Raw genomic sequence first — 22,774 nt, forward strand, 5'->3', positions numbered from 1 at the left:
CTCCACCCCCCCCCAAAACCCCTCAACCCCCCCCTCACCTCCTGGGGTCCCCTGGGCGGGACCTGGTTCCCGTTCCCGTCCTGTGGAGAAATCCTGGTGACACCAAGGGGGGGGGACACCCCGGGCTGGGGGGGTCCCTGAGTGTGTCCCCCCCCCCCACTCACCCTCTGCCCCGCCTCCGGATCCGCCCGGAATTCCAGGGAGCCGTTGAAGTTTCCGGAGTCTCCGTCTGTGGGGTCGGGAGGGGTGAGCCCAAGGGGGGGTCACAGGGGGGGTCCCCAAAAGCCCCCTCCCCTCCCAGAGCCCCCCTTACTGCTGGCGCCGGGGCTGGGGCAGCTCTCGCCCTCGGGGGGGTTGTTCTGGTTGGGATCCCGATCCCGATCCCGGTCCCGGTCCCGGTCCCGGGCGCATCCCATGAAAATCTCCTTCAGGCTCTCCACTGTGGGGGAGGGGCAGCGTGAGACCCACCCCCCTCCATCCCAGAGACTCCTGGGGCATCCCAGGGCATGCATCCCATCCCAGAGCATCCATCCCATCCCAAGTCATGCATCCATCCCATCCCAGGGCATCCATCCCATCCCAGAACATCCATCCCATCCTGAGTCATCCATCCCATCCCAGGGCATCCATCCCATCCCAGAACATCCATCCCATCCTGAGTCATCCATCCCATCCCAGGGCATCCATCCCATCCCGGGTCATGCATCCCATCCCATCCCATCCCATCCCATCCCATCCCATCCCATCCCATCCCAGAGCATCCATCCCATCCTGAGTCATCCATCCCATCCCAGGGCATCCATCCCATCCCAGAACATCCATCCCATCCTGAGTCATCCATCCCATCCCAGAGCATCCCATCCCATCCCATCCCATCCCATCCCATCCCGGGTCATCCATCCCATCCCAGGTCATCCATCCCATTCCATCCCAGAGCATCCATCCCATCCCAGGGCATCCATCCCATCCCAGGGCATCCATCCCATCCCAGAGCATCCATCCCATCCCAGAACATCCATCCCATCCCAGAGCATGCATCCCATCCTGGATCATCCATCCCATCCCGGGTCATCCATCCCATCCCAGAGCATCCATCCCATCCCAGAGCATCCATCCCATCCCAGAACATCCATCCCATCCCAGAGCATCCATCCCATCCCAGAGCATCCATCCCATCCCATTCCATCCCATCCCAGGGCATCCATCCCATCCCGGGTCATCCATCCCATCCCGGGTCATCCATCCCATCCCAGAGCATCCATCCCATCCCAGAACATCCATCCCATCCCAGAACATCCATCCCATCCCAGAGCATGCATCCCATCCTGGATCATCCATCCCATCCCGGGTCATCCATCCCATCCCAGAGCATCCATCCCATCCCAGAACATCCATCCCATCCCAGAACATCCATCCCATCCCAGAGCATCCATCCCATCCCAGAACATCCCATCCCAGAACATCCATCCCATCCCGGGTCATCCATCCCATCCCAGAGCATCCATCCCATCCCAGAACATCCATCCCATCCCGGGTCATCCATCCCATCCCAGAGCATCCATCCCATCCCAGAACATCCCATCCCATCCCATCCCACCCCATCCCATCCCATCCCATCCTATCCCACCCCATCAATCCCATCCCATCAACCCCATCCCATCCCATCAATCCCATCCCATCCATCCCACCCCATCCCATCCTAGTTCTCCCATCCCATCAATCCCATCAATCCCATCCCACCCCATCCCATCAATCCCACCCCATCCGTACCCTCCCGGATGGCGTCCTGCAGGAGGGTTTCCCCTCGGGGTCCCCGGGCGGGGTCTCCCGGGAACGGGGTCCCCCTGGGGGCGGGATTGGGGTCGGAGCAGCCCGTTCCCAGGGCCAGCATGTCCGCGAAGATCCCGACCTTCTCCTCCTGCAGCGCCGCAGCCTGACGGTCCAGCTGCTCCCGGCGCTCTGGGGACGGCAGCGGGGTCAGCGGGAGCGGGGTTGGGGGGCTGTGGGATTGGGGGGTGGGCAGGGATTGGGGGGGCAGAGGGATTATGGGGTCAGCGGGAGTGGGGGGCTGTGGGATCGGGGGGTGGGCAGGGATTGGGGGATGAACAGGGATTGGGGGGTGGGCAGGGATTGGGGGGCTGTGGGAGGGGGGGGTGAGCAGGGATTGGGGGGGCAGAGGGATTGGGGGGTGGGCAGGGATTGGGGGGCTGTGGGAGTGGGACTGGGGGGCTGTGGGATCGAGGGGTGGGCAGGGATTGGGGGGCTGTGGGATCGGGGGGTGGGCAGGGATTGGGGGATGAACAGGGATTGGGGGGTCAGAGGGATTGGGATTGGGGGCTGTGGGATCGGGGGGTGGGCAGGGATTGGGGGATGAACAGGGATTGGGGGGTGGGCAGGGATTGGGGGGTCAGTGGGATTGGGATTGGGGGCTGTGGGATCGGGGGGGTGGGCAGGGATTGGGGGGACAGAGGGATTGGGGGGTCAGAGGGATTGGGGGTCAGTGGGATCAGGGGGATGAGCAGGGATTGGGGGGATGAGGGATTTGAGGGTAGAGGGATTGGGGGGGTCAGAGGGATTGGGGGGTCAGAGGGATTGGGGGGACAGAGGGATTTGGGGGGACAGAGGGATTTGGGGGGACAGAGGGATTTGGAGGCTCAGGGGGATCAGGGGTCTGTGGGACCAGGGGAATGAGCAGGGATTGGGGGGCAGAGGGATTTGGGGTCAGTGGGGTCAGTGGGATAAGAAGGGATTGGGGGGTAGAGGGATTTGGGGTCAGTGGGATCAGGAGGATGAGCAGGGATTTGGGGGGTCAGTGGGATTGAGGGGCAGAGGGATTTAGGGGCAGAGGGATTGGGAGGATGAGCAGGGATTGGGGGAAAATGGAATTGAAGGGATGAGCAGGGATTTGGGGGGTCAGAGGGATTTGGGGTCAGCAGGAATTGGGGGATCAGTGGGATCAGGGGGATGAGCAGGGATTGGGGGGGCTGTGGGATCAGGGGATGAGCAGGGATTGGGGGATCAGTGGGATTTGGGGGGGGTCAGTGAGATTTGGGGGGGTCAGAGGGATTTGGGGGGGTCAGTGGGATTTGGGGGGGGTCAGTGGGATTTGGGGGGGGTCAGTGGGATCTGGGGGCTCAGCCCCCACCTTTGAGCTTCCGCAGGGACGCCTCGGCCTCCGTCTCGATCAGGGGGAAATCCTGGCGGCTGGGACAGCTGGGAATGTCGGGAATGCCGGGAATGCGGGAATGTTGGGAATGCGGGAATGTTGGGAATGCCGGGAATGCCGGGATGTCAGAGCCGGGACCCCCCAGCCCCATCCCCCCATGTCCATCCCCCTTTCCCACCAGCTCCGAGCAACCCCCCCCCCATCCCGGGGGTTCCAAAACGTCCTCGGGCATTCCAAGGTGTCCCAGGGGCTTCCCCCATTCCCGAGGGATTCCAAGACATCCCAGGGGCTTCCCCAGTTCCCAAGGGACTCCCATCCATCCCGGGGGGCCTCCCTCATTCCCGAGGCATTCCCATCCATCCCAGGGGCTCCCCCATTTCCGAGGGATCCCAAAACATCCTGGGGGGGGTTCCCCTCCATCCCGGGGGTTCCACTCCATCCCAAGGGATCCCAAAACATCCTGGGGGGGTTCCCCTCCATCCCAAGGGATTCCAAAACATCCTGGGGGGTTCCCCTCCATCCCAAGGAATTCCAAGACATGCTGGGGGGTTTCCCCTCCATCCCGGGGGCTCCCCCATTCCCGAGGCATTCCAAAACATCATGAGGGGATCCCCTCCATCCCAAGGGCTTCCCCCATTCTCAAATCATTCCCCTCCATCCCAAATCATTCCCCTCCATCCCGAGTTGTTCCCCTCCATCCTGGGGGCTTCCCCCATTCCCGAATCATTCCCCTCCATCCCAAGGTGTTCCCCTCCATCCCAAATAGTTCCCCTCCATCCTAAAGCATTCCCATCCATCCCAAATCATTCCCCTTCATCCCAAAGTGTTCCCCTCCATCCCAAGGGCTCCCCTCCATCCCAAATCGTTCCCCTTCATCCCGGGAGGGTTCCTCCATTCCTGAATCATTCCCCTCCATCCCAAGGGCTCCCCTCCATCCCTGGGGGTTCCCCCATTCCCGAATCATTCCCATCCATCCCAAGGGCTCCCCTCCATCCCAAGGGCTCCCCTCCATCCCAAGTCATCCCCCTCCATCCCAAATCCTTCCCCTCCATCCCAAGGTGTTCCCCTCCATCCCGAGTCATTCCCCTCCATCCCAAATTGTTCCCCTCCATCCCTGGGGGATTCCCCCATTCCCAAATCCTTCCCCTCCATCCCAAATCGTTCCCCTCCATCCCGAGTCGTTCCCCTCCATCCCGGGGAGGTTCCCCCGTTCCCGAATCATTCCCCTCCATCCCAAATCCTTCCCCTCCATCCCAAATCCTTCCCCTCCACCCCAAATCGTTCCCCTCCACCCCAAATCGTTCCCCTCCATCCCGGGGGGGTTCCCCCATTCCCAAATCCTCCCCCCCGTCCCCGGGGCTGACTCACAGGCTCACTGCCTGCTGGATGACCTTCATCCAGTGGTTCCTGTCGTCCCGGGAGGCCGCGTGCACCTCGTACATCTCCGGGGGGGCCGCGCTGAGCAGGAACATGCCCTTCTCCTGGTTGGCGATGTCCCGCACCAGCAGGTTTTGCAGGGAGATCACGGCCGGCTTGTCCTGTGGGAACGGCGGGAAAAGGGCTGGGAATGCGGCCCTGGAAGGGCTGGGATGGGCTGGGATGGGTGGGAAAAGGGCTGGGAATGCGGCCCTGGAGGGCTTGGGATGGGTGGGGGGGGGGTGGGTGGGAAAAGGGCTGGGAATGTGGCCCTGGAAGGGCTGGGATGGGCTGGGATGGGTGGGGTGGGAAAAGGGCTGGGAATGTGGCCCTGGAAGGGCTGGGATGGGCTGGGATGGGATGGGTGGGAAAAGGGCTGGGAATGTGGCCCTGGAAGGGCTGGGATGGGCTGGGATGGGTGGGAAAAGGGCTGGGAATGTGGCCCCGGAGGGCTGGGATGAGTGGGTGGGAAAAGGGCTGGGAATGTGGCCCTGGAAGGGCTGGGATGGGCTGGGATGGGTGGTGGGGGGGTTGGGAATGTGGCCCTGGAGGGCTTGGGATGGGTGGGGGGGGGGGGGTGGGAAAAGGGCTGGGAATGTGGCCCTGGAAGGGCTGGGATGGGCTGGGATGGGTGGGGGGGAAAAGGGCTGGGAATGTGGCCCTGGAAGGGCTGGGATGGGTGGGGGGAGGGTGGGTGGGAAAAGGGCTGGGAATGTGGCCCTGGAGGGCTTGGGATGGGCTGGGATGGGTGGGGGGGGTTGGGAATGCAGCCCCGGAGGGCTGGGATGGGCTGGGATGGGTGGGGTGGGAAAAGGGCTGGGAATGTGGCCCTGGAAGGGCTGGGATGGGTGGGAAAAGGGCTGGGAATGTGGCCCTGGAAGGGCTGGGATGGGCTGGGATGGGTGGGGTGGGAAAAGGGCTGGGAATGTGGCCCCAGAAGGGCTGGGATGGGCTGGGATGGGTGGGTGGGAAAAGGGCTGGGAATGTGGCCCTGGAAGGGCTGGGATGGGCTGGGATGGGGGGGAGTTGTTGAGTGGGAAAAGGGCTGGGAATGTGGCCCCAGAGGGCTGGGATGGGCTGGGATGGGCTGGGATGGGTGGGTGGGAAAAGGGCTGGGAATGTGGCCCTGGAAGGGCTGGGATGGGCTGGGATGGGTGGGGTGGGAAAAGGGCTGGGAATGCGGCCCTGGAAGGGCTGGGATGGGTGGGAAAAGGGCTGGGAATGTGGCCCTGGAGGGCTTGGGATGGGCTGGGATGGGTGGGGGGGGTTGGGAATGCGGCCCCGGAGGGCTGGGATGGGTGGGGGGGGGTGGGTGGGAAAAGGGCTGGGAATGCGGCCCTGGAAGGGCTGGGATGGGTGGGAAAAGGGCTGGGAATGTGGCCCTGGAAGGGCTGGGATGGGCTGGGATGGGTGGGGTGGGAAAAGGGCTGGGAATGTGGCCCTGGAAGGGCTGGGATGGGCTGGGATGGGTGGGTGGGAAAAGGGCTGGGAATGTGGCCCTGGAAGGGCTGGGATGGGCCGGGATGGGTGGTGGGGGGTTGGGTTCTCCCAGCGGCCCGGTCCCGGGAATTCTGACCCCTTAATCCCTGTTTTCCAGGTCTGCACAGTCTCCCTTGTTGTCTGGGATCAGGGGTGGGAACTGGAATTCTGACCCCACTGACCCCCAGCCCCCTCATAGTCTGGGATCGGAGTGGGAAGAGGGAATTCTGACCCCCCAACTCCTATTTTCCAGCCCCTTCCCACCCAGGTGCCTTTGGAATTCTTTGGATCCTCCCCCCGTTTTCCAGGTCTGCACAGTCCCCCTCGTTTTCAGGGATCAGGGGTGGGAAGAGGGAATTCTGACCCCCCAATCTCTGTTTTCCAGGTCTGCACAGTCCCCCTGGTTTTCAGGGATGAGGGGTGGGAAGCTGGCATTCCAGGGTGGAATTCCAGGGGTCTCACCAGCATGGGGAAGGTGTATTTCTGGTCCTTCTCCTGCAGGAACACCAGCACGTCCGTCATCAGCAGCACCAGGATGTCTGGGAGGAGGGGTGGGAAGAGGGAATTCTGACCCACCAGCTCCCTGTTTTCCAGCCCCTTCCCACACAGGGAAGGGTCCACTGGGATCCCATTCCCTGGCTCCAGATCCACTGGTATCCCATTCTCTGGCTCCCAGATCCACTTGTATCCCATTTCCTGGCTCCCAGTGCCACTTGTATCCCATTCCTTTACATCCAGGTCCACTGCTATCCCATTCCCTGGCTCCCAGATCCACTGGGATCCCATTCCCTGGCTCCCAGCTCCCCCAGTATCTCCATCCAGATCCACTTGTATCCCATTCCTTTACACCCAGGTCCATTTGTATCCCATTCCTTGGCTCCCAGTGCCACTGCTATCCCATTCCTTGGCTCCCAGCTCATCCAGTCCAGGTCCACTGGTATCCCATTCCTTTACACCCGGATCCACTTGTATCCCATTCCCTGGCTCCCAGGTCCACTTGTATCCCATTCCTTTACACCTTGGTCTGCTGGTATCCCATTCCCTGCTCCCAGCTCCCCCAATATCCCCATCCAGATCCACTTGTACCCCATTCCCTGCTCCCTTTCCCCATGATCCCACCTTTGAACCTCCCCGCCGCTGTTTTCCAGAGCATCCCCCCGCTGTGCAGGATCCCCATCCAGCACCACTGCTATCCCATTCCCTGCTCCCAGCTCCCCCAGTATCCCCATCCAGGTCCTCTGCTATCCCATTCCCTGCTCCCAGCTCCCCCATCACTCCCTCCCCAGCTCCCCTTCCCCATGGTCCCACCTTTGAACCTCCCCGACGCAGTTTTCCAGAGCATCCCCCTGCTGTGCAGGAGCTCCATCCTCTGCAGGATCCCCACCCATGTCCTCTGCTATCCCATTCCTTGCTCCCAGCTCCCCCATCACCCCATTCCCTGTCTCCCAGTTCCCCCAGTATCTCCACCCATGTCCTCTGCTATCCCATTCCTTGCTCCCAGCTCCCCCATAACCCCATTCCCTGCTCCCAGCTCCCCCAGTATCCCCATCCAGGTCCACTTGTATCCCATTCCCTGGCTCCTGGGTCCACTTCTATCCCATTCCCTTGCCCCCAGCTCCCCTATCACCCCCTCCCCTGCTCCCTTTCCCCATGATCCCACCTTTGAACCTCCCCGCCGCTGTTTTCCAGAGCATCCCCCCGCTGTGCAGGAGCTCCATCCTGTGCAGGATCCCCATCCAGCACCACTGCTATCCCATTCCCTGCTCCCAGCTCCCCCAGTATCCCCATCCAGGTCCACTTGTACCCCATTCCCTGGCTCCCAGTTCCCCCAGTATCCCCACCCAGGTCCTCTGCTATCCCATTCCCTGGCTCCCAGCTCCACTGGTATCCCATTCCTTTACATCCAGTGCCACTGCTATCCCATTCCCTGGCTCCCAGTTCCCCCATCACCCCATTCCCTGCTCCCAGTTCCCCCAGTATCTCTATCCAGATCCACTTGTACCCCATTCCCAGCTCCCCTTCCCCATGATCCCACCTTTGAACCTCCCCGCCGCGGTTTTCCAGAGCATCCCCCCGCTGTGCAGGAGCTCCATCCTGTGCAGGATCCCCATCCAGCACCACTGCTATCCCATTCCCTGGCTCCCAGCTCCACTTTTATCCCATTCCCTGGCTCCCAGCTCCACTTCTACCCCATTCCCAGCTCCCCTTTCCCCATGATCCCACCTTTGAACCTCCCCGCCGCGGTTTTCCAGAGCATCCCGCCGCTGTGCAGGATCCCCATCCAGCACCACTGCTATCCCATTCCCTGCTCCCAGATCCACTTTTATCCCATTCCTTTGCCCCCAGGTCCTCTGCTATCCCATTCCCTGCTCCCAGCTCCCCCAGTATCCCTATCCAGGTCCACTTGTATCCCATTCCCTTGCCCCCAGGTCCACTTCTGTCCCATTCCTTTACACCCCAGATCCACTTGTACCCCATTCCCAGCTCCCCTTCCCCACGATCCCACCTTTGAACCTCCCCGCCGCGGTTTTCCAGAGCATCCCGCCGCTGTGCAGGAGCTCCATCCTGTGCAGGATCCCCACCCATGTCCTCTGCTATCCCATTCCCTGCTCCCAGCTCCCCCAGTATCCCTATCCAGGTCCACTTGTATCCCATTCCCTTGCCCCCAGGTCCACTTCTATCCCATTCCTTTACACCCCAGTCCACTGCTATCCCATTCCCTGGCTCCCAGCTCCCCCAATATCCCCATCCAGTGCCACTGGTATCCCATTCCCTGCTCCAAGATCCACTTATATCCCATTCCTTTACACCCTGGTGCACTCATATCCCATTCCCTGGCTCCCAGGTCCCCCAGTATACCCATCCAGGTCCTCTGCTATCCCATTCCCTGGCCCCCAGATCCACTTGTACCCCATTCCCAGCTCCCTTTCCCCATGATCCCACCTTTGAACCTCCCCGCCGCGGTTTTCCAGAGCATCCCCCCGCTGTGCAGGAGCTCCATCCAGCACCACTGCTATCCCATTCCCTGCTCCCAGATCCACTTTTATCCCATTCCTTTGCCCCCAGGTCCTCTGCTATCCCATTCCCTGCTCCCAGCTCCCCCAGTATCCCTATCCAGGTCCACTTGTATCCCATTCCCTTGCCCCCAGGTCCACTTCTGTCCCATTCCTTTACACCCCAGTCCACTTGTACCCCATTCCCAGCTCCCCTTCCCCATGATCCCACCTTTGAACCTCCCCGCCGCGGTTTTCCAGAGCATCCCCCCGCTGTGCAGGAGCTCCATCCTGTGCAGGATCCCCATCCAGCACCACTGCTATCCCATTCCCTGCTCCCAGATCCACTTCTATCCCATTCCCTGGCTCCCAGCTCCACTTCTACCCCATTCCCTGCTCCCCTTCCCCACGGTCCCACCTTTGAACCTCCCCGCCGCGGTTTTCCAGAGCATCCCGCCGCTGTGCAGGAGTTTCCTGCGGAGCAGCTCGTCCCTGCCGAAGGCCCCGGGCCGGCTCTCCCAGGGCAGGGGCACCTTGGCCCGGGGGTCCACCCGCCTGTAAACGTCCCAGAGCCGCCCCCGCAGCTCCCAGGCGTGAACCTCCTCGTCCACCCCCGACAGCAGCTCCTTCACCAGCCGCAGGGCCCGGGACAGGTCCTCGCAGTCCCCCTCGTTGTCTGGGAAAGGGAAGGGAAAATTAGGGAATTCTGACCCCAAAAACCCCATTTTCCAGGTCCTCGCAGTCCCCCTCGTTGTCTGCGAAGGGGAAGGGAAAATTAGGGAATTCTGACCCCAAAACCCCCATTTTCCAGGTTCTTGCAGTCCCCCTCGTTGTCTGGGAAGAGAAGATGGAATTCTGACCCCCCAAACCCTGTTTTCCACATCCTTGGAGTCCCCCTCGTTGTTTGGGAAGAGAAGATGGAATTCTGACCCCCCACACCCCGTTTTCCAGGTTCTCGCAGTCCCCCTCGTTTTCTGGGAAAAGAAGATGGAATTCTGACCCCAAAAACCCCCATTTTCCAGGTCCTCGCAGTCCCCCTCGTTTTCTGGGAAAAGAAGATGGAATTCTGACCCCAAAAACCCCCATTTTCCAGGTCCTCGCAGTCCCCCTCGTTGTCTGGGAGCAGGGAAGAGAAGATCAGGGAATTCTGACCCCCTCGACCTCCGTTTTCCAGCCCCTTCCCACCCAGGTGCCTCTGGAATTCTTTGGATCCTCTCCCTGTTTTCCAGGTCCACACAATCCCCCTCATTTTCAGGGATCAGGGGTGGGGAACCGGAATTCTTCCCCCCCTCCTTTCCCAGCCTTTTTTTCCCGCCGGGAATCCTTTGGAATACCTTTGGAATTCTTGAGGATGCGCTCGATGAGCTGGAATTCTGACCCCCCCAGCCCCCTCATTATCTGGGATCAGGGGCAGGAACCTGGAATTCTTCCCCCCCTCCTTTCCCAGCCTTTTTTTCCCATTGGGAATTCCGATACCTTTGGAATTCTTGAGGATGCGCTCGATGAACTGGAATTCTGACCCCCCCAGCCCCCTCATTATCAGGGATCAGGGGTGGGGAACCTGGAATTCTTCCCCCCCTTCCCCCTTCTGTTTCCCAGCCGTTTTTCCCGCCGGGAATCCTTTGGAATACCTTTGGAATTCTTGAGGATGCGCTCGATGAGCTGGAATTCTGACCTCCCCCAGCCCCCTCATTATCAGGGATCAGGGGCAGGAACCTGGAATTCTTCCCCCCCTCCTTTCCCAGCCCTTTTTCCCGCCAGGAATCCTTTGGAATACCTTTGGAATTCTTGAGGATGTGCTGGATGAACTGGAATTCTGACTCCACTGACCCCTTCACCCCCCTCATTTTCAGGGATCAGAGGTGAGAACCTGGAATTCTTTCCCCCCTCCTTTCCCAGCCTTTTTTTCCGGATGGGAATTCCAGTACCTTTGGAATTCTTGAGGATGTGCTGGATGAGCTGGAATTCTGACCCCCCCAGCCCCCTCATTTTCAGGGATCAGGGGCAGGAACCTGGAATTCTTCCCCCCCCTCCTTTCCCAGCCCTTTTTCCCGCCGGGAATCCTCTGGAATACCTTTGGAATTCTTGAGGATGCGCTCGATGAGCACGGGGTACTTGGTGATGCGCTGGGTCACCAGCAGGATGCACTCGGGGACCCCGTGGCGCCGCAGGAGGGGGGAGCGGGTCACCCTCTGGGGGGAAAACGGGGGGCACCCCCTCAGCAGGGACCCCCCCATGGGCAGGGACCCCAAAACTGGGACCCCCTCCCTCAGCAGGGACCCCCCCGTGAGCAGGGACCCCCAAACTGTGACCCCCAAAACTGTGACCCCCAAAACTGTGACCCCCAAAACTGGGACCCCCCCTCAGCAGGGACCCCCAAAACTGTGACCCCCAAAACTGGGACCCCCCCTCAGCAGGGACCCCCCAAAATGGGGGAACTCCAAAACTGTGATACCCCCCCTCAGCAGGGACCCCCAAAACTGGGACCCCCTCCCTCAGCAGGGACCCCCAAAACTGAGACCCCCTCCCTCAGCAGGGACCCCCAAACTGTGACCCACCCCTTAAGCAGGGACCCCCAAAACTGTGATCCCCCCTCAGCAGGGACCCCCAAAACTGTGACCCCCTCCCTCAGCAGGGACCCCCAAAGCTGGGACCCCCAAAACTGTGACCCCCCCTCAGCAGGGACCCCCCAAAACTGTGATACTCCCTCAGCAGGGACCCCCGAAATGGGGGACCCCCAAAACTGTGACCCCCCCCCTCAGCAGGGACCCCCAATCCCCATCCCAGGGGTCTCCCTAAATATGACCCCCCCAATCCCCATCCCGGGGTCCTTCCAGAGGATGGAGACCCCAATCCCCATCCCGGGGGTCTCCCTGGAACACGAACCCCCCAATCCCCATCCCGGGGGTCTCCCTAAACACAACCCCCCCAATCCCCATCCCGGGGGTCTCCCTAAACACAAACCCCCCAGTCCCCATCCCGGGGGTCTCCCTAAACACAAACCCCCCAATCCCCATCCTGGGGTCCTTCCAGAGGATGGAGACCCCAGTCCCCATCCCGGGGGTCTCCCTGGAACACGAACCCCCCCAGTTCCCATCCCGGGGGTCCCTCCAGACCATAGAGAGACCCCAATCCCTATCCCAGGGTCCTTCCAGAGGATGGAGCCCCCAGTCCCCATCCTGGGGGTCCCGGGGGTCCCTCTAGAACACGAATCCCCCAATCCCCATCCCGGGGTCCTTCCAGAGGATGGAGACCCCAATCCCCATCCCGGGGGTCTTCCTGGAACACGAATCCCCCAATCCCCATCCTGGGGTCCTTCCAGAGGATGGAGACCCCAATCCCCATCCCGGGGGTCCCTCTGCAACACCTCCCCCCAGTCCTCATCCCGGGGGTCTCCCTGGAACACAAACCCCCCAGTCCCCATCCCGGGGGTCTCCCTGGAACACAAACCCCCCAGTCCCCATCCCGGGGGTCTCCCTGGAACACAAACCCCCCAGTTCCCATCCCGGGGGTCCCTCTGTAACACGAACCCCCCCAATCCCCATCCCGGGGGTCTCCCTGGAACACCTCCCCCCAATCCCCACCCCGGGGGTCTCCCCGAGGCAGGCCAGCCCCCAGCCCCCCCCCGGGGGTCCCGTACCCACCCTGATGAACTGCTGGAACCGTTTGTCCCGGGCCAGCAGGTCCTTGTACTCCTTGAGGGCCCGGCTGTGCTTGGAGCAGAATTCCGCGTACGCCTTCCGGAGCTGCTCCGCGCTGGGGCCCGAGAACTGGGGGGGTCCCCGGGGGGGGGATCAGTGACAGGGACCCCCCCTCGCTGTCCCCGGGCGTCCCCCACAGCCCAGCACTCCCATCCCCAACTGCTCTGGGCTCCTGGTCCCCCATTCCCCGGGCCCTGTGTTCCCTCGGTATTCCCACTCCCTGGTATCCCATTCCCTGCTCCCCAGATCCCCCAGCATCCCCATGCCCTGGTATCCCATTCTCTGTTTCCCCCACTATCCCTATTCCCAGCCCCCCATTCCCTGTTCCCAGTCCCCCCCATCCCCTTCCCATTCTACCCTCCCCGTTCCCAGTCCCTCCATTCCCTGGCCCCCATTTCCCCACTCTCCCCATTCCCATTCCCTATCCCCCGTACCTGGCTGACCAGGATGTCCCCTGCATTCCCTGTCATTCCCATTCCCTGTCCCCATTCCCTGTCCCCATTCCCTGTCCTCCCCCATACCTGGCTGACCAGGATGTCCCCCCATTCCCTGTCATTCCCATTCCCATTCCCATTCCCTGTCCCCACCTGGCTGACCAGGATGTCCCCCCTTCCCGCTCCCATTCCCATCCCCATTCCCATTCCCGTACCTGGCTGACCAGGATGTCCCCCCATTCCCTGTCATTCCCATTCCCATTCCCACTCCCATTCCCATTCCCACTCCCATTCCCATTCCCATTCCCACTCCCATTCCCATACCTGGCTGACCAGGATGTCCCCCCATTCCCAATCCCATCCCCACTCCCATTCCGTACCTGGCTGACCAGGATGTCCCCCCATTCCCATCCCCATCCCCATTCCCATTCCCATCCCATACCTGGCTGACCAGGATGTCCCCCCATTCCCAATCCCATTCCCAATCCCATCCCCATCCCATACCTGGCTGACCAGGATGTCCCCCCATTCCCAATCCCATTCCCAATCCCATCCCCATTCCATACCTGGCTGACCAGGATGTCCCCCAGGCGGTGGATGACGAAGTTCTTGTTGCTGTCCCGCTCCAGGGACTCCCGCCGCCGCTCCAGGAGCTGGCCCAGGAAGCGCTGGTGGAGGAGGCTGAGCTCGTCCAGGCAGGGGAAGATTCTCTGCACGGTGCCCGGGTCGAGCTGCAGCTCCTCCAGCATCGCCCTGCGGAACAGCCCGGCCATGATCTTCAGCGTCCGCACGTGGTGCAGCTCCGTCTGCATCAGCTCTGCGGGGGCACGGCCGTCAGGGACACCCAGGGACACACAGAGGACAGGGACAGGGACAGGGACACCCAGGGGACAGGGACAGAGCGGGGACAGGGACAGGGACAGAGCAGGGACAGGGACAGAGTGGGGACAGGGCCATGATCTTCAGCGTCCGCACGTGGTGCAGCTCCGTCTGCATCAGCTCTGCGGGGGCACGGCCGTCAGGGACACACAGGGACACCCAGGGGACAGGGGGACACCCAGGGACAGGGACAGAGCAGGGACAGGGACAGGGACAGAGCAGGGACAGGGACAGAGCAGGGACAGGGACAGGGGGACATTGGGGACAGGGACAGAGCAGGGACAGGGACAGAGCAGGGACAGGGACAGGGACACAGCGGGGACAGGGGCAGTGGGGTCACTGTGAGTGGGCACGGCGGGCACGGGACAGGGACGGGGGCAGAGACGCACCAGGGACGGGGACAGGACCCTGTCCCTGCCTTCCCATGTCTTCAGCCCTGTTCCTGCATCCCTGTCCCATCCCTGTGTCCCACACTGCCCTGTCCCTGTCCCATGTCCCTGTCCCTTGTCCCTGTGTCTCCTATCCCATTCCCTATCCCATTCCCTGTGTCCCCTGTCCCATCCCCATCCCCATCCCCTCACCGTAGATGACATCCTGCCGTTTCATGACATCCATGCAGAGCTGCTGTCCCTGTCCCTGTGTCCCTGTCCCTGTGTCCCTGTCCCTGTGTCCCCCTATCCCATTCCCTGTGTCTCCTATCCCATTCCCATCCCTGTCCCATTCCCATGTCCCCTCACCGTAGATGACATCCTGCCGTTTCATGACGTCCATGTGCAGCTGCTGCAGGAAGGCGTGTCCCTGTCCCTGTCCCTGTGTCCCTGTCCCTATCCCTGTGTCCCCTGTCCCATCCCCATCCCCATCCCCTCACCGTAGATGACATCCTGCCGTTTCATGACATCCTTGCGCAACTGCTGCAGGAAGGAGTGTCCTGTCCCTGTGTCCCTGTCCCTGTGTCCCTGTCCCTATCCCTGTGTCCCTGTGTCTCCTATCCCATTCCCTATCCACATCCCATCCCCATCCCCATCCCCTCACCGTAGATGACATCCTGCCGTTTCATGATGTCCATGCGCAGCTGCTGCAGGAAGGCGTGTCCCTGTCCCTGTGTCCCCATTCCCTGTGTCCCCTATCCCATTCCCTGTCCCATTCCCATCCCATCCCCATCCCCATCCCCTCACCGTAGATGACATCCTGCCGTTTCATGACGTCCATGCGCAGCTGCTGCAGGAAGGCGTTATCCACCGCCAGGCTCCACGAGTCGGCCTCGAACTCCCGCCCGTCGGCCTCCAGGTCGCTCAGCAGCTGGCTCAGGAGCACGTCGGGCCCTGGGCAAGGGGACAGAGGTGACACTCGGGGTGTCCCCACCCCGTGTGTGTGTCCCCCCTTCCCCTCCCGGTGGCCCTTCCACCCCACCTTCGTCGATGAGCGACTCCACGGAGAGCGTCCCGGTTGCGCACCGTTGAGGGAATCCGTGGACTGGGACAGGATGCGGCGGATGCCCAGCGGGGACTCGTCGTTGAACGTCCTGGGCGGGGTCGTGGGGACGCACGATGGGCGGGCTTGGGGACCCCCCAGATTCCCCCCCCGGGCCCCCGAGAGCCGCCCTTACCCCCGAGATGTTGGTGGTGGAGACGCTCTTGGACAGGGACAGGGACAGGGGGGCGGGCCCCGGCGCGGGCCCAGCAGCGTCTGCCGGAGGCCTGCTCCGAGGGGTAGATGGCGGAGTTGGGGCGTTCCCGGACGGCATCTGGGGTGTGGGGGCACAGGGGGGGCAGGGATGGAGACCCACCCCGACAGCCCCGCCGGGGGGTGGGGGGGACACCCCCGGTACAGGGGGAGGGGGAGGGGAGGGGAGGGCGAGGGAAGGGAAGGAAGGGGAAGGGAAGAAGGGAAGGGAAGGGAAGGGAAGGGAAGGTTCAGGAAGGTCGTGGGGAGGGTGTGGGAAGGAGTCGTGGGAAGGTTCAGGAAGGTTCAGGAAGGTCCAGGAAGGTTCGGGGAAGGCCCCACTCACTCTTGTTCCGCAGCGACACCCGACTGCAGGGCCGAGCTGTTCTTCAGCAGCGCCGCCTTCTGCTGCTGCAGGGGGGGCAGTGGGGGAGGTGTCACCCGTCCCCCTCGTGCCCCCCAGACCCCCCCATTCCAGCCCCAGATATCCCCCCTGGAGCTGTTTTAAACCCCTTCCCCACGCTCACCTTCTGCTTCACCTTGGTGCAGTTGGGCAGCGTGTCCTTGCAGCGGTTGTGGATGGTGACGTTGCAGGCTGGGGGGGGACAGGGGGGGTTGACAGGGGTAGAGAGGGGGGGTGTGACAGGGACAGGGGGGGGGTGACAGGGGACAGGGGGAGGTGGCAGGGACACCCTCCTGCCACCCCCCTTCCTCCCCTGAGCCCGGCAGAGCGACGGGAGCAGATGGGTTGGGAATGGGGGAGGACGGGGATGGGACTGGGAGGGGGCTGCTGGGGGACAGCTGGGACATGGGGGGGGGACACCCTGAGGGGGACACCCTGAGGGGGACACTGAGCCCACCCTGGAAAGCCACTCTGGAAAAGCCACCCTGGAAAAGCCACCCTGGAAAAATCCACCCTGAAAAAGTCACCCTGGAAAAATCACCCTGGGAAAGCCACCCTGGAAAAATCATATTGGCAAAGACACCTTGGAAAAGCCACCCTGGAAAAGCCATCCTGGAAAAGCCACCCTGGAAAAGCCACCCTGGAAAAGTCACCCTGGAAAAGCCACCCTGGAAATTCACCCTGGAAAAGCCACCCGGGAAAAGCCACCCTGGAAAAATCATCCTGGAAAAATCATCCTGGCAAAGACACCTTAGAAAAGCCACCCTGGAAAAGCTATTCTGGAAAAGCCACCCTGGAAAAGCCACCCTGGAAAAGTCATCCTGGAAAAGCCACCCTGGAAAAGCCATCCTGGAAAAATCATCCTGAAAAAAGTCACCCTGGAAAAATCATCCTGGAAAAATCCACCCTGAAAAAGTCACCCTGGAAAAATCATCCTGGAAAAGCCATCTTGGAAAAGCCACCCTGGAAAAATCATCCTGGAAAAGCCACCCTGGAAAAGCCACTCTGGTAAATCCATTCTGGAAAAGCCACCCTGGAAAAATCATCCTGGCAAAGACACCTTGGGAAAGCCACTGTGGCAAATCCATCCTGGAAAATCCACCCTGGAAAAGTCACCCTGGAAAAGCCACCTTGGAAAGCCACCCTGAACAAATTACCCTGGAAAAATCACCCTGGCAAAGCCACCTTGGAAAAGTCATCCTGGAAAAGTTATTGTGGCAAATCCACCCTGGGAAAGCCACCCTGGGAAAGCCACCTTGGAAAAATCCACTCTGAAAAAGTCACCCTGGAAAAGTCATCCTGGAAAAGCTGCTGTGACAAACCCACCCTGGAAAATCCACCCTGGAAAAGCCACCTTGGAAAAGCCACCCTGGAAAAACCATCCTGGGAAAGCCACCCTGGAAAAGCCACCTTGGAAAAGCCATCCTGGAAAAATCACCCTGGCAAAGCCATCTTGGAAAAGACACCCTGGAAAAATCATCCTGGCAAAGACACCTTAGAAAAGCCACCCTGGAAAAGCTATTCTGGAAAAGCCACCCTGGAAAGGTCATCCTGGAAAAATCATCCTGGAAAAGCCACCTTGGAAAAGTCATCCTGGAAAAGCCACTGTGGCAAATCCACCCCAGAAAAGCAATTTGGGAAATGCCATCCCGGAAAAGTCATCCTGGCAAAGCTACTCTGGACAAGTCACCCTGGAAAAGTTATTGTGGCAAATCCACCCTGGAAAAGTCACCCTGGAAAAGCCACCTTGGAAAGCCACCCTGAACAAATTACCCTGGAAAAGCCACCTTGGAAAAGCCACCCTGGAAAAGCCACCTTGGAAAAGCTATTCTGGAAAAACCACCCTGGAAAAGCCACCTTGGAAAAACCATCCTGGAAAAGCCACTGTGGCAAATCCACCCCGGAAAAGCTGCTGTGACAAATCCACCCTGGAAAATCCACCCTGGAAAATCCACCTTGGAAAAGCCACCTTGGAAAAGCCACCCTGGAAAAGCCACCCTGGAGAAACAACTCTGGAAAAATCACCCCGGTAAACCACCCTGGAAAAGCCACCCTGGAAAAAAATCCCCCTGGAGAAGCTGCAGTGACAAATCCAGCCTGGCAATTCCATCCTGGCACCTCCACCCCCGGCACATCCACCCCGGCAGAGTCATCCCGGGATCTCCACTGCGGCAAAGCCCAGCTGGAAAAGCCTCCCCAGCAAATTCCGGCCCGGAAAAACCTCCCAGGAAAGAGCCACTGCGGCAAATCCGCCCTTTCCAGGGAAAGGCAGCCTGGGAAAAACATTCCAGCCTGGGAAAACCATTCCAGCCTGGGAAAACCATTCCAGTCATCCTGGAAAACCATTCCAGTCTGGGAAAACCATTCCAGCCTGGAAAAACCATTCCAGCCTGGGAAAGGCAGCCCTGGGAAAACCATTCCAGCCTGGGAAAACCATTCCAGTCATCCTGGAAAAACCATTCCAGCCTGGAAAAACCATTCCAGTCATCCTGGAAAAACCATTCCAGTCTGGGAAAACCATTCCAGCGTGGGAAAACCATTCCAGTCATCCTGGAAAAACCATTCCAGTCATCCTGGAAAAACCATTCCAGTCATCCTGGAAAAACCATTCCAGTCTGGGAAAACCATTCCAGCGTGGGAAAACCATTCCAGTCATCCTGGAAAAACCATTCCAGTCATCCTGGAAAAACCATTCCAGCCTGGGAAAGGCAGCATGGAAAAACCATTCCAGCCTGGGAAAACCATTCCAGTCTGGGAAAACCATTCCAGCCTGGGAAAGGCAGCCTGGAAAAACCATTCCAGTCATCCTGGAAAAAGCATTCCAGCCTGGGAAAACCATTCCAGTCATCCTGGAAAAAACATTCCAGTCTGGGAAAGGCAGCCTGGAAAAAAACATTCCAGTCTGGGAAAACCATTCCAGCCTGGAAAAACCATTCCAGCCTGGGAAAACCATTCCAGTCATCCTGGAAAAAACATTCCAGCCTGGGAAAACCATTCCAGTCATCTTGGAAAACCATTCCAGCCTGGGAAAACCATTCCAGCCTGGGAAAGGCAGCCCTGGAAAAACCATTCCAGTCATCCTGGAAAAACCATTCCAGTCATCCTGGAAAAACCATTCCAGTCATCCTGGAAAAAGCATTCCAGTCTGGAAAAAGCATTCCAGTCTGGAAAAAGCATTCCAGTCTGGAAAAAGCATTCCAGCCTGGGAAAACCATTCCAGTCATCCTGAAAAAACATTCCAGCCTGGGAAAGGCAGTCCTGGGAAAATCATTCCAGTCTGGGAAAAGCCAACTCTGGGAAAAGCCACTGCAGCAAAGCCACCCCTGGAAAAGCCAACCTGGAAAAGCCAACCTGGAAAAACCACCCTGGAAAAGACCCAGGAAAGACCCCCTGGAAAAGTCATCCTGGAAAAAGCCACTGCAGCAAAATCCACCCTGGCAGTGCCAGCCTGGAAAAGCCACCCAGGCAAATCCACCCTGGAAAAGCCATCCCAGCAAATCCACCCTGGCAAATCCACCATGGAAATTCTGCCCTGGCAATGCCAACCTGAAAAACTCACCCTGGAAAACCCACCCTGGCAATTCTACCCTGGCAAACCCACCCCAGTAAACCCACCCCAGTAAATCCACCCTGGCAATTCTGCCCTGGCAATGCCAACCTGAAAAAATCCCACCCCATCAAATCCACCCCATCAAACCCACCGTGGCAATTCTGCCCTGGCAAACCCACCCTGGCAATTCTACCCTGGCAATTTTGCCCTGGCAAACCCACCCCAGCAAACCCACCCTGGCAATGCCAACCTGAAAAAAACCACCCCAGCAAATCTACCCTGGAACAGCCACCCTGGCAATTCTGCCCTGGCAAATCCACCCCAGCAAATCCAACTCATCAAACCCACCCTGGTAATTCTGCCCTGGCAATGCCAACCTGAAAAACCCACCCTGGAAAAGCCACCCTGGCAATTCTGCCCTGGCAAATCCACCCCAGCAAATCCACCCTGGCAATTCTGCCCTGGCAAACCCACCCCACCAAACCCACCCTGGCACTGCCAACCTGAACAAACCCACCCCAGCAAACCCACCCTGGAAATTCCACCCTAGAAAACCCACCCTGGCAATTCTACCCTGGCAAACCCACCCCAGCAACCCCACCCTGGCAATGCCAACCTGAAAAAAACCACCCCAGCAAATCCACCCCAGCAAATCCACCCCGGCAAATCCACCCTGGCAATTCTGCCCTGGCAAACCCACCCCACCAAACCCACCCTGGCACTGCCAACCTGAACAAACCCACCCTGGAAAAGCCACCCTGGAAAAGCCACCCTGGAAAAGCCACCCTGGCAATTCTGCCCTGGCAATGCCAACCTGAAAAACCCACCTCATCAAACCCACCCTGGCAATTCCGCCCTGGCAAATCCACCCCACCAAACCCACCCTGGCAATGCCAACCTGGAAGAGCCACCCTGGTAATTCTGCCCTGGCAAATCCACACCAGTAAACCCAACCCAGCAAACCCACCCTGGCAGTGCCAACCTGAAAAAAAACTACCCCAGCAAATCCACCCTGGCAATTCCACCCTGGAAAAACCACCCTGGCAATTCTGCCCTGGCAAAACCACCCCAGCAAAATCCACCCTGGCAATTCTGCCCTGGCAAATTCTACCCCGGCAAATCCATCCTGGCAATTCTGCCCTGGCAAACCCACCCCATCAAACCCACCCCAGTAAATCCACCCTGGCAATTCTGCCCTGGCAATGCCACCCCACCAAACCCACCCTGGCAGTGCCAACCTGAAAAAAACCCACCCCACCAAACCCACCCCTGGAAATTCCACCCTGGAAAACCCACCCTGGCAATTCTGCCCTGGCAAATCCACCCCAGTAAATCCACCCTGGCAATTCTGCCCTGGCAAATTCTACCCTGGCAAATCCATCCTGGCAATTCTGCCCTGGCAAACCCACCCCATCAAACCCACCCCAGTAAATCCACCCTGGCAATTCTGCCCTGGCAATGCCACCCCACCAAACCCACCCTGGCAGTGCCAACCTGAAAAAAACCCACCCCACCAAACCCACCCCTGGAAATTCCACCCTGGAAAACCCACCCTGGCAATTCTGCCCTGGCAAATCCACCCCAGCAAAATCCACCCTGGCAATTCTGCCCTGGCAAATTCTACCCCGGCAAATCCATCCTGGCAATTCTGCCCTGGCAATGCCAACCTGAAAAAACCCACCCTGGAAAAGCCACCCTGGCAATTCTGCCCTGGCAAATCCACCCAGCAAATCCACCCTGGAAAACCCACCCTGGCAATTCTGCCCTGGCGAACCCACCCCACCAACCCCACCCCACCAACCCCACCCCGGCCATTCCTCCCTGGCACACCTCCCCCCCCCGGCACCCCCCCAACCCCCCCTGCCACCCCCCTAACCCCCCCCGTGCCCCCCCCTGGCACTCACTGGGGCACACCAGCGCTTCCTTGGCCGTGATGCTCTTGTTGCAGGCGAAGCACATGGTCATGCCCGACACGGAGATGGAGGTGAAGAGGTGCCCGTTGGTGTACCGGGCGTCCCTTGTCCTTGCCCTCCTTCATCCTCTCCTTGTCCTTGCCCTGCCCGGACAGAGGGGGCACCGCCGGGCGCCTCAGGGGGCTGCGGCACCGCGGGGGTCTGCCCGGGCCACCCCCGGGCCCGCCCGGTGCCCTCGGAGGGCGGCTCATGGGGGCGGGGAGGAGCGGGAGGGACCACCGGAGTTCGGGAGAGACCACCCGGATTTTGGGAGAGAGCCCCTGGAGACCGGGAGGGACCACCGGGAGTCCGGGAGAGACCACCGGGAGTTCGGGAGAGACCACCGGAGTTCGGGAGAGAGCCCCTGGATCCCGGGAAAGACCACCGGGAGTCCGGGAGAGACCACCGGGAGTCTGGGAGAGATCACCAGGATTTCGGGAGAGAGCCCCTGGAGACCGGGAAACACCCCCTGGATCCTGGGAAAGACCCCTTGGATGCTGGTAGAGACCCCTCAGATCCTTGGAAAGACCCCCTGGATCCTGGGAGAGACCCCCTGGATCCTGGGAGAGACCCCCTGGATACCGGGAAAGACCCCCTGGATCCCGGGAGAGAGCCCCTGGATCCTGGAGAGACCCCTCAGATCCTTGGAAAGACCCCCCTGATCCTGGGAAAGGACCCCCCTGATCCTGGGAGAGGACCACCAGGAGTCTGGGAAAGATCCCCCAGATCCCGGAGGGACCCCCTGGATCCCGGGAAAGACCACCCGGATTTGGGAGAGACCCCCTGGATCCCGGGAAAAATGACCCGGATCCTGGGAAAAACCCTCTGGATCCTGGAAAAGGACCCCCCGAATTCCGGGAGAGATCCCCCAAATCCCGGGAAAAACGACCCGGATCCCGGGAAAGACCCTCTGGATCCTGGGAGAGACCCCCCGAATCCCGGGAGAGACCACCCTGATCCCGGGAAAGACCCCCTGGATCCCGGGAAAAACGCCCCGGATCCTGGAAAATATCCCCCGAATCCCGGGAAAAACGACCCGAATCCCGAGAAAGACCCCCCAAATCCTGGGAGAGACCCCCCGAATCCCAGGAAAGACCCCCCGAATCCTGAGAGAGACCCCCCGAATCCCGGGAAGGACC

At 60.4% G+C, this 22,774-nt stretch overlaps 1 protein-coding gene and 2 long non-coding RNA genes across 6 annotated transcripts; 1 reads left to right on the forward strand and 2 right to left on the reverse strand.

Annotated features, from left to right (window-relative positions):
* Positions 1 to 38: 38 nt before the first annotated feature.
* ARHGEF2 (Rho/Rac guanine nucleotide exchange factor 2) lies at positions 39 to 21,847 on the reverse strand (the record flags this gene model as incomplete). The annotated part of the gene is given in 22 exon segments (XM_051776382.1): positions 39 to 80; positions 165 to 229; positions 314 to 439; positions 1,771 to 1,959; positions 3,146 to 3,213; positions 4,535 to 4,704; positions 6,524 to 6,600; positions 9,473 to 9,730; positions 11,129 to 11,246; positions 12,699 to 12,824; positions 13,756 to 14,006; positions 15,244 to 15,390; positions 15,479 to 15,521; positions 15,524 to 15,591; positions 15,677 to 15,719; positions 15,722 to 15,766; positions 15,769 to 15,812; positions 16,077 to 16,095; positions 16,097 to 16,141; positions 16,258 to 16,325; positions 21,588 to 21,699; positions 21,701 to 21,847. Coding segments are annotated over 22 exon segments (2,271 nt in total), but the record flags the coding sequence as incomplete, so codon positions are not given.
* LOC127465852 (uncharacterized) lies at positions 6,602 to 7,042 on the forward strand. The gene is made up of 3 exons (XR_007902426.1): positions 6,602 to 6,676; positions 6,800 to 6,914; positions 6,946 to 7,042. It is a non-coding gene; the product is annotated as an uncharacterized LOC127465852 (long non-coding RNA).
* LOC127465851 (uncharacterized) lies at positions 16,403 to 18,166 on the reverse strand. 4 transcript variants are annotated; one of them, XR_007902422.1, is made up of 3 exons: positions 18,103 to 18,166; positions 17,824 to 17,879; positions 16,403 to 17,711 (listed from the first exon to the last, which is right to left on the reverse strand). It is a non-coding gene; the product is annotated as an uncharacterized LOC127465851 (long non-coding RNA). The 4 variants fall into 4 exon arrangements; XR_007902425.1 differs by having other exon boundaries at positions 16,403 to 17,402; positions 17,488 to 17,879; XR_007902424.1 differs by having other exon boundaries at positions 16,403 to 16,716; positions 16,884 to 17,879.
* Positions 21,848 to 22,774: the final 927 nt, after the last annotated feature.

This window comes from Manacus candei, unplaced genomic scaffold (genome assembly GCF_025592945.1).
Source record: "Manacus candei isolate 608988 ecotype Guabito, Panama unplaced genomic scaffold, ASM2559294v1 h1tg000508l, whole genome shotgun sequence".
NCBI lineage: Eukaryota > Metazoa > Chordata > Aves > Passeriformes > Pipridae > Manacus > Manacus candei.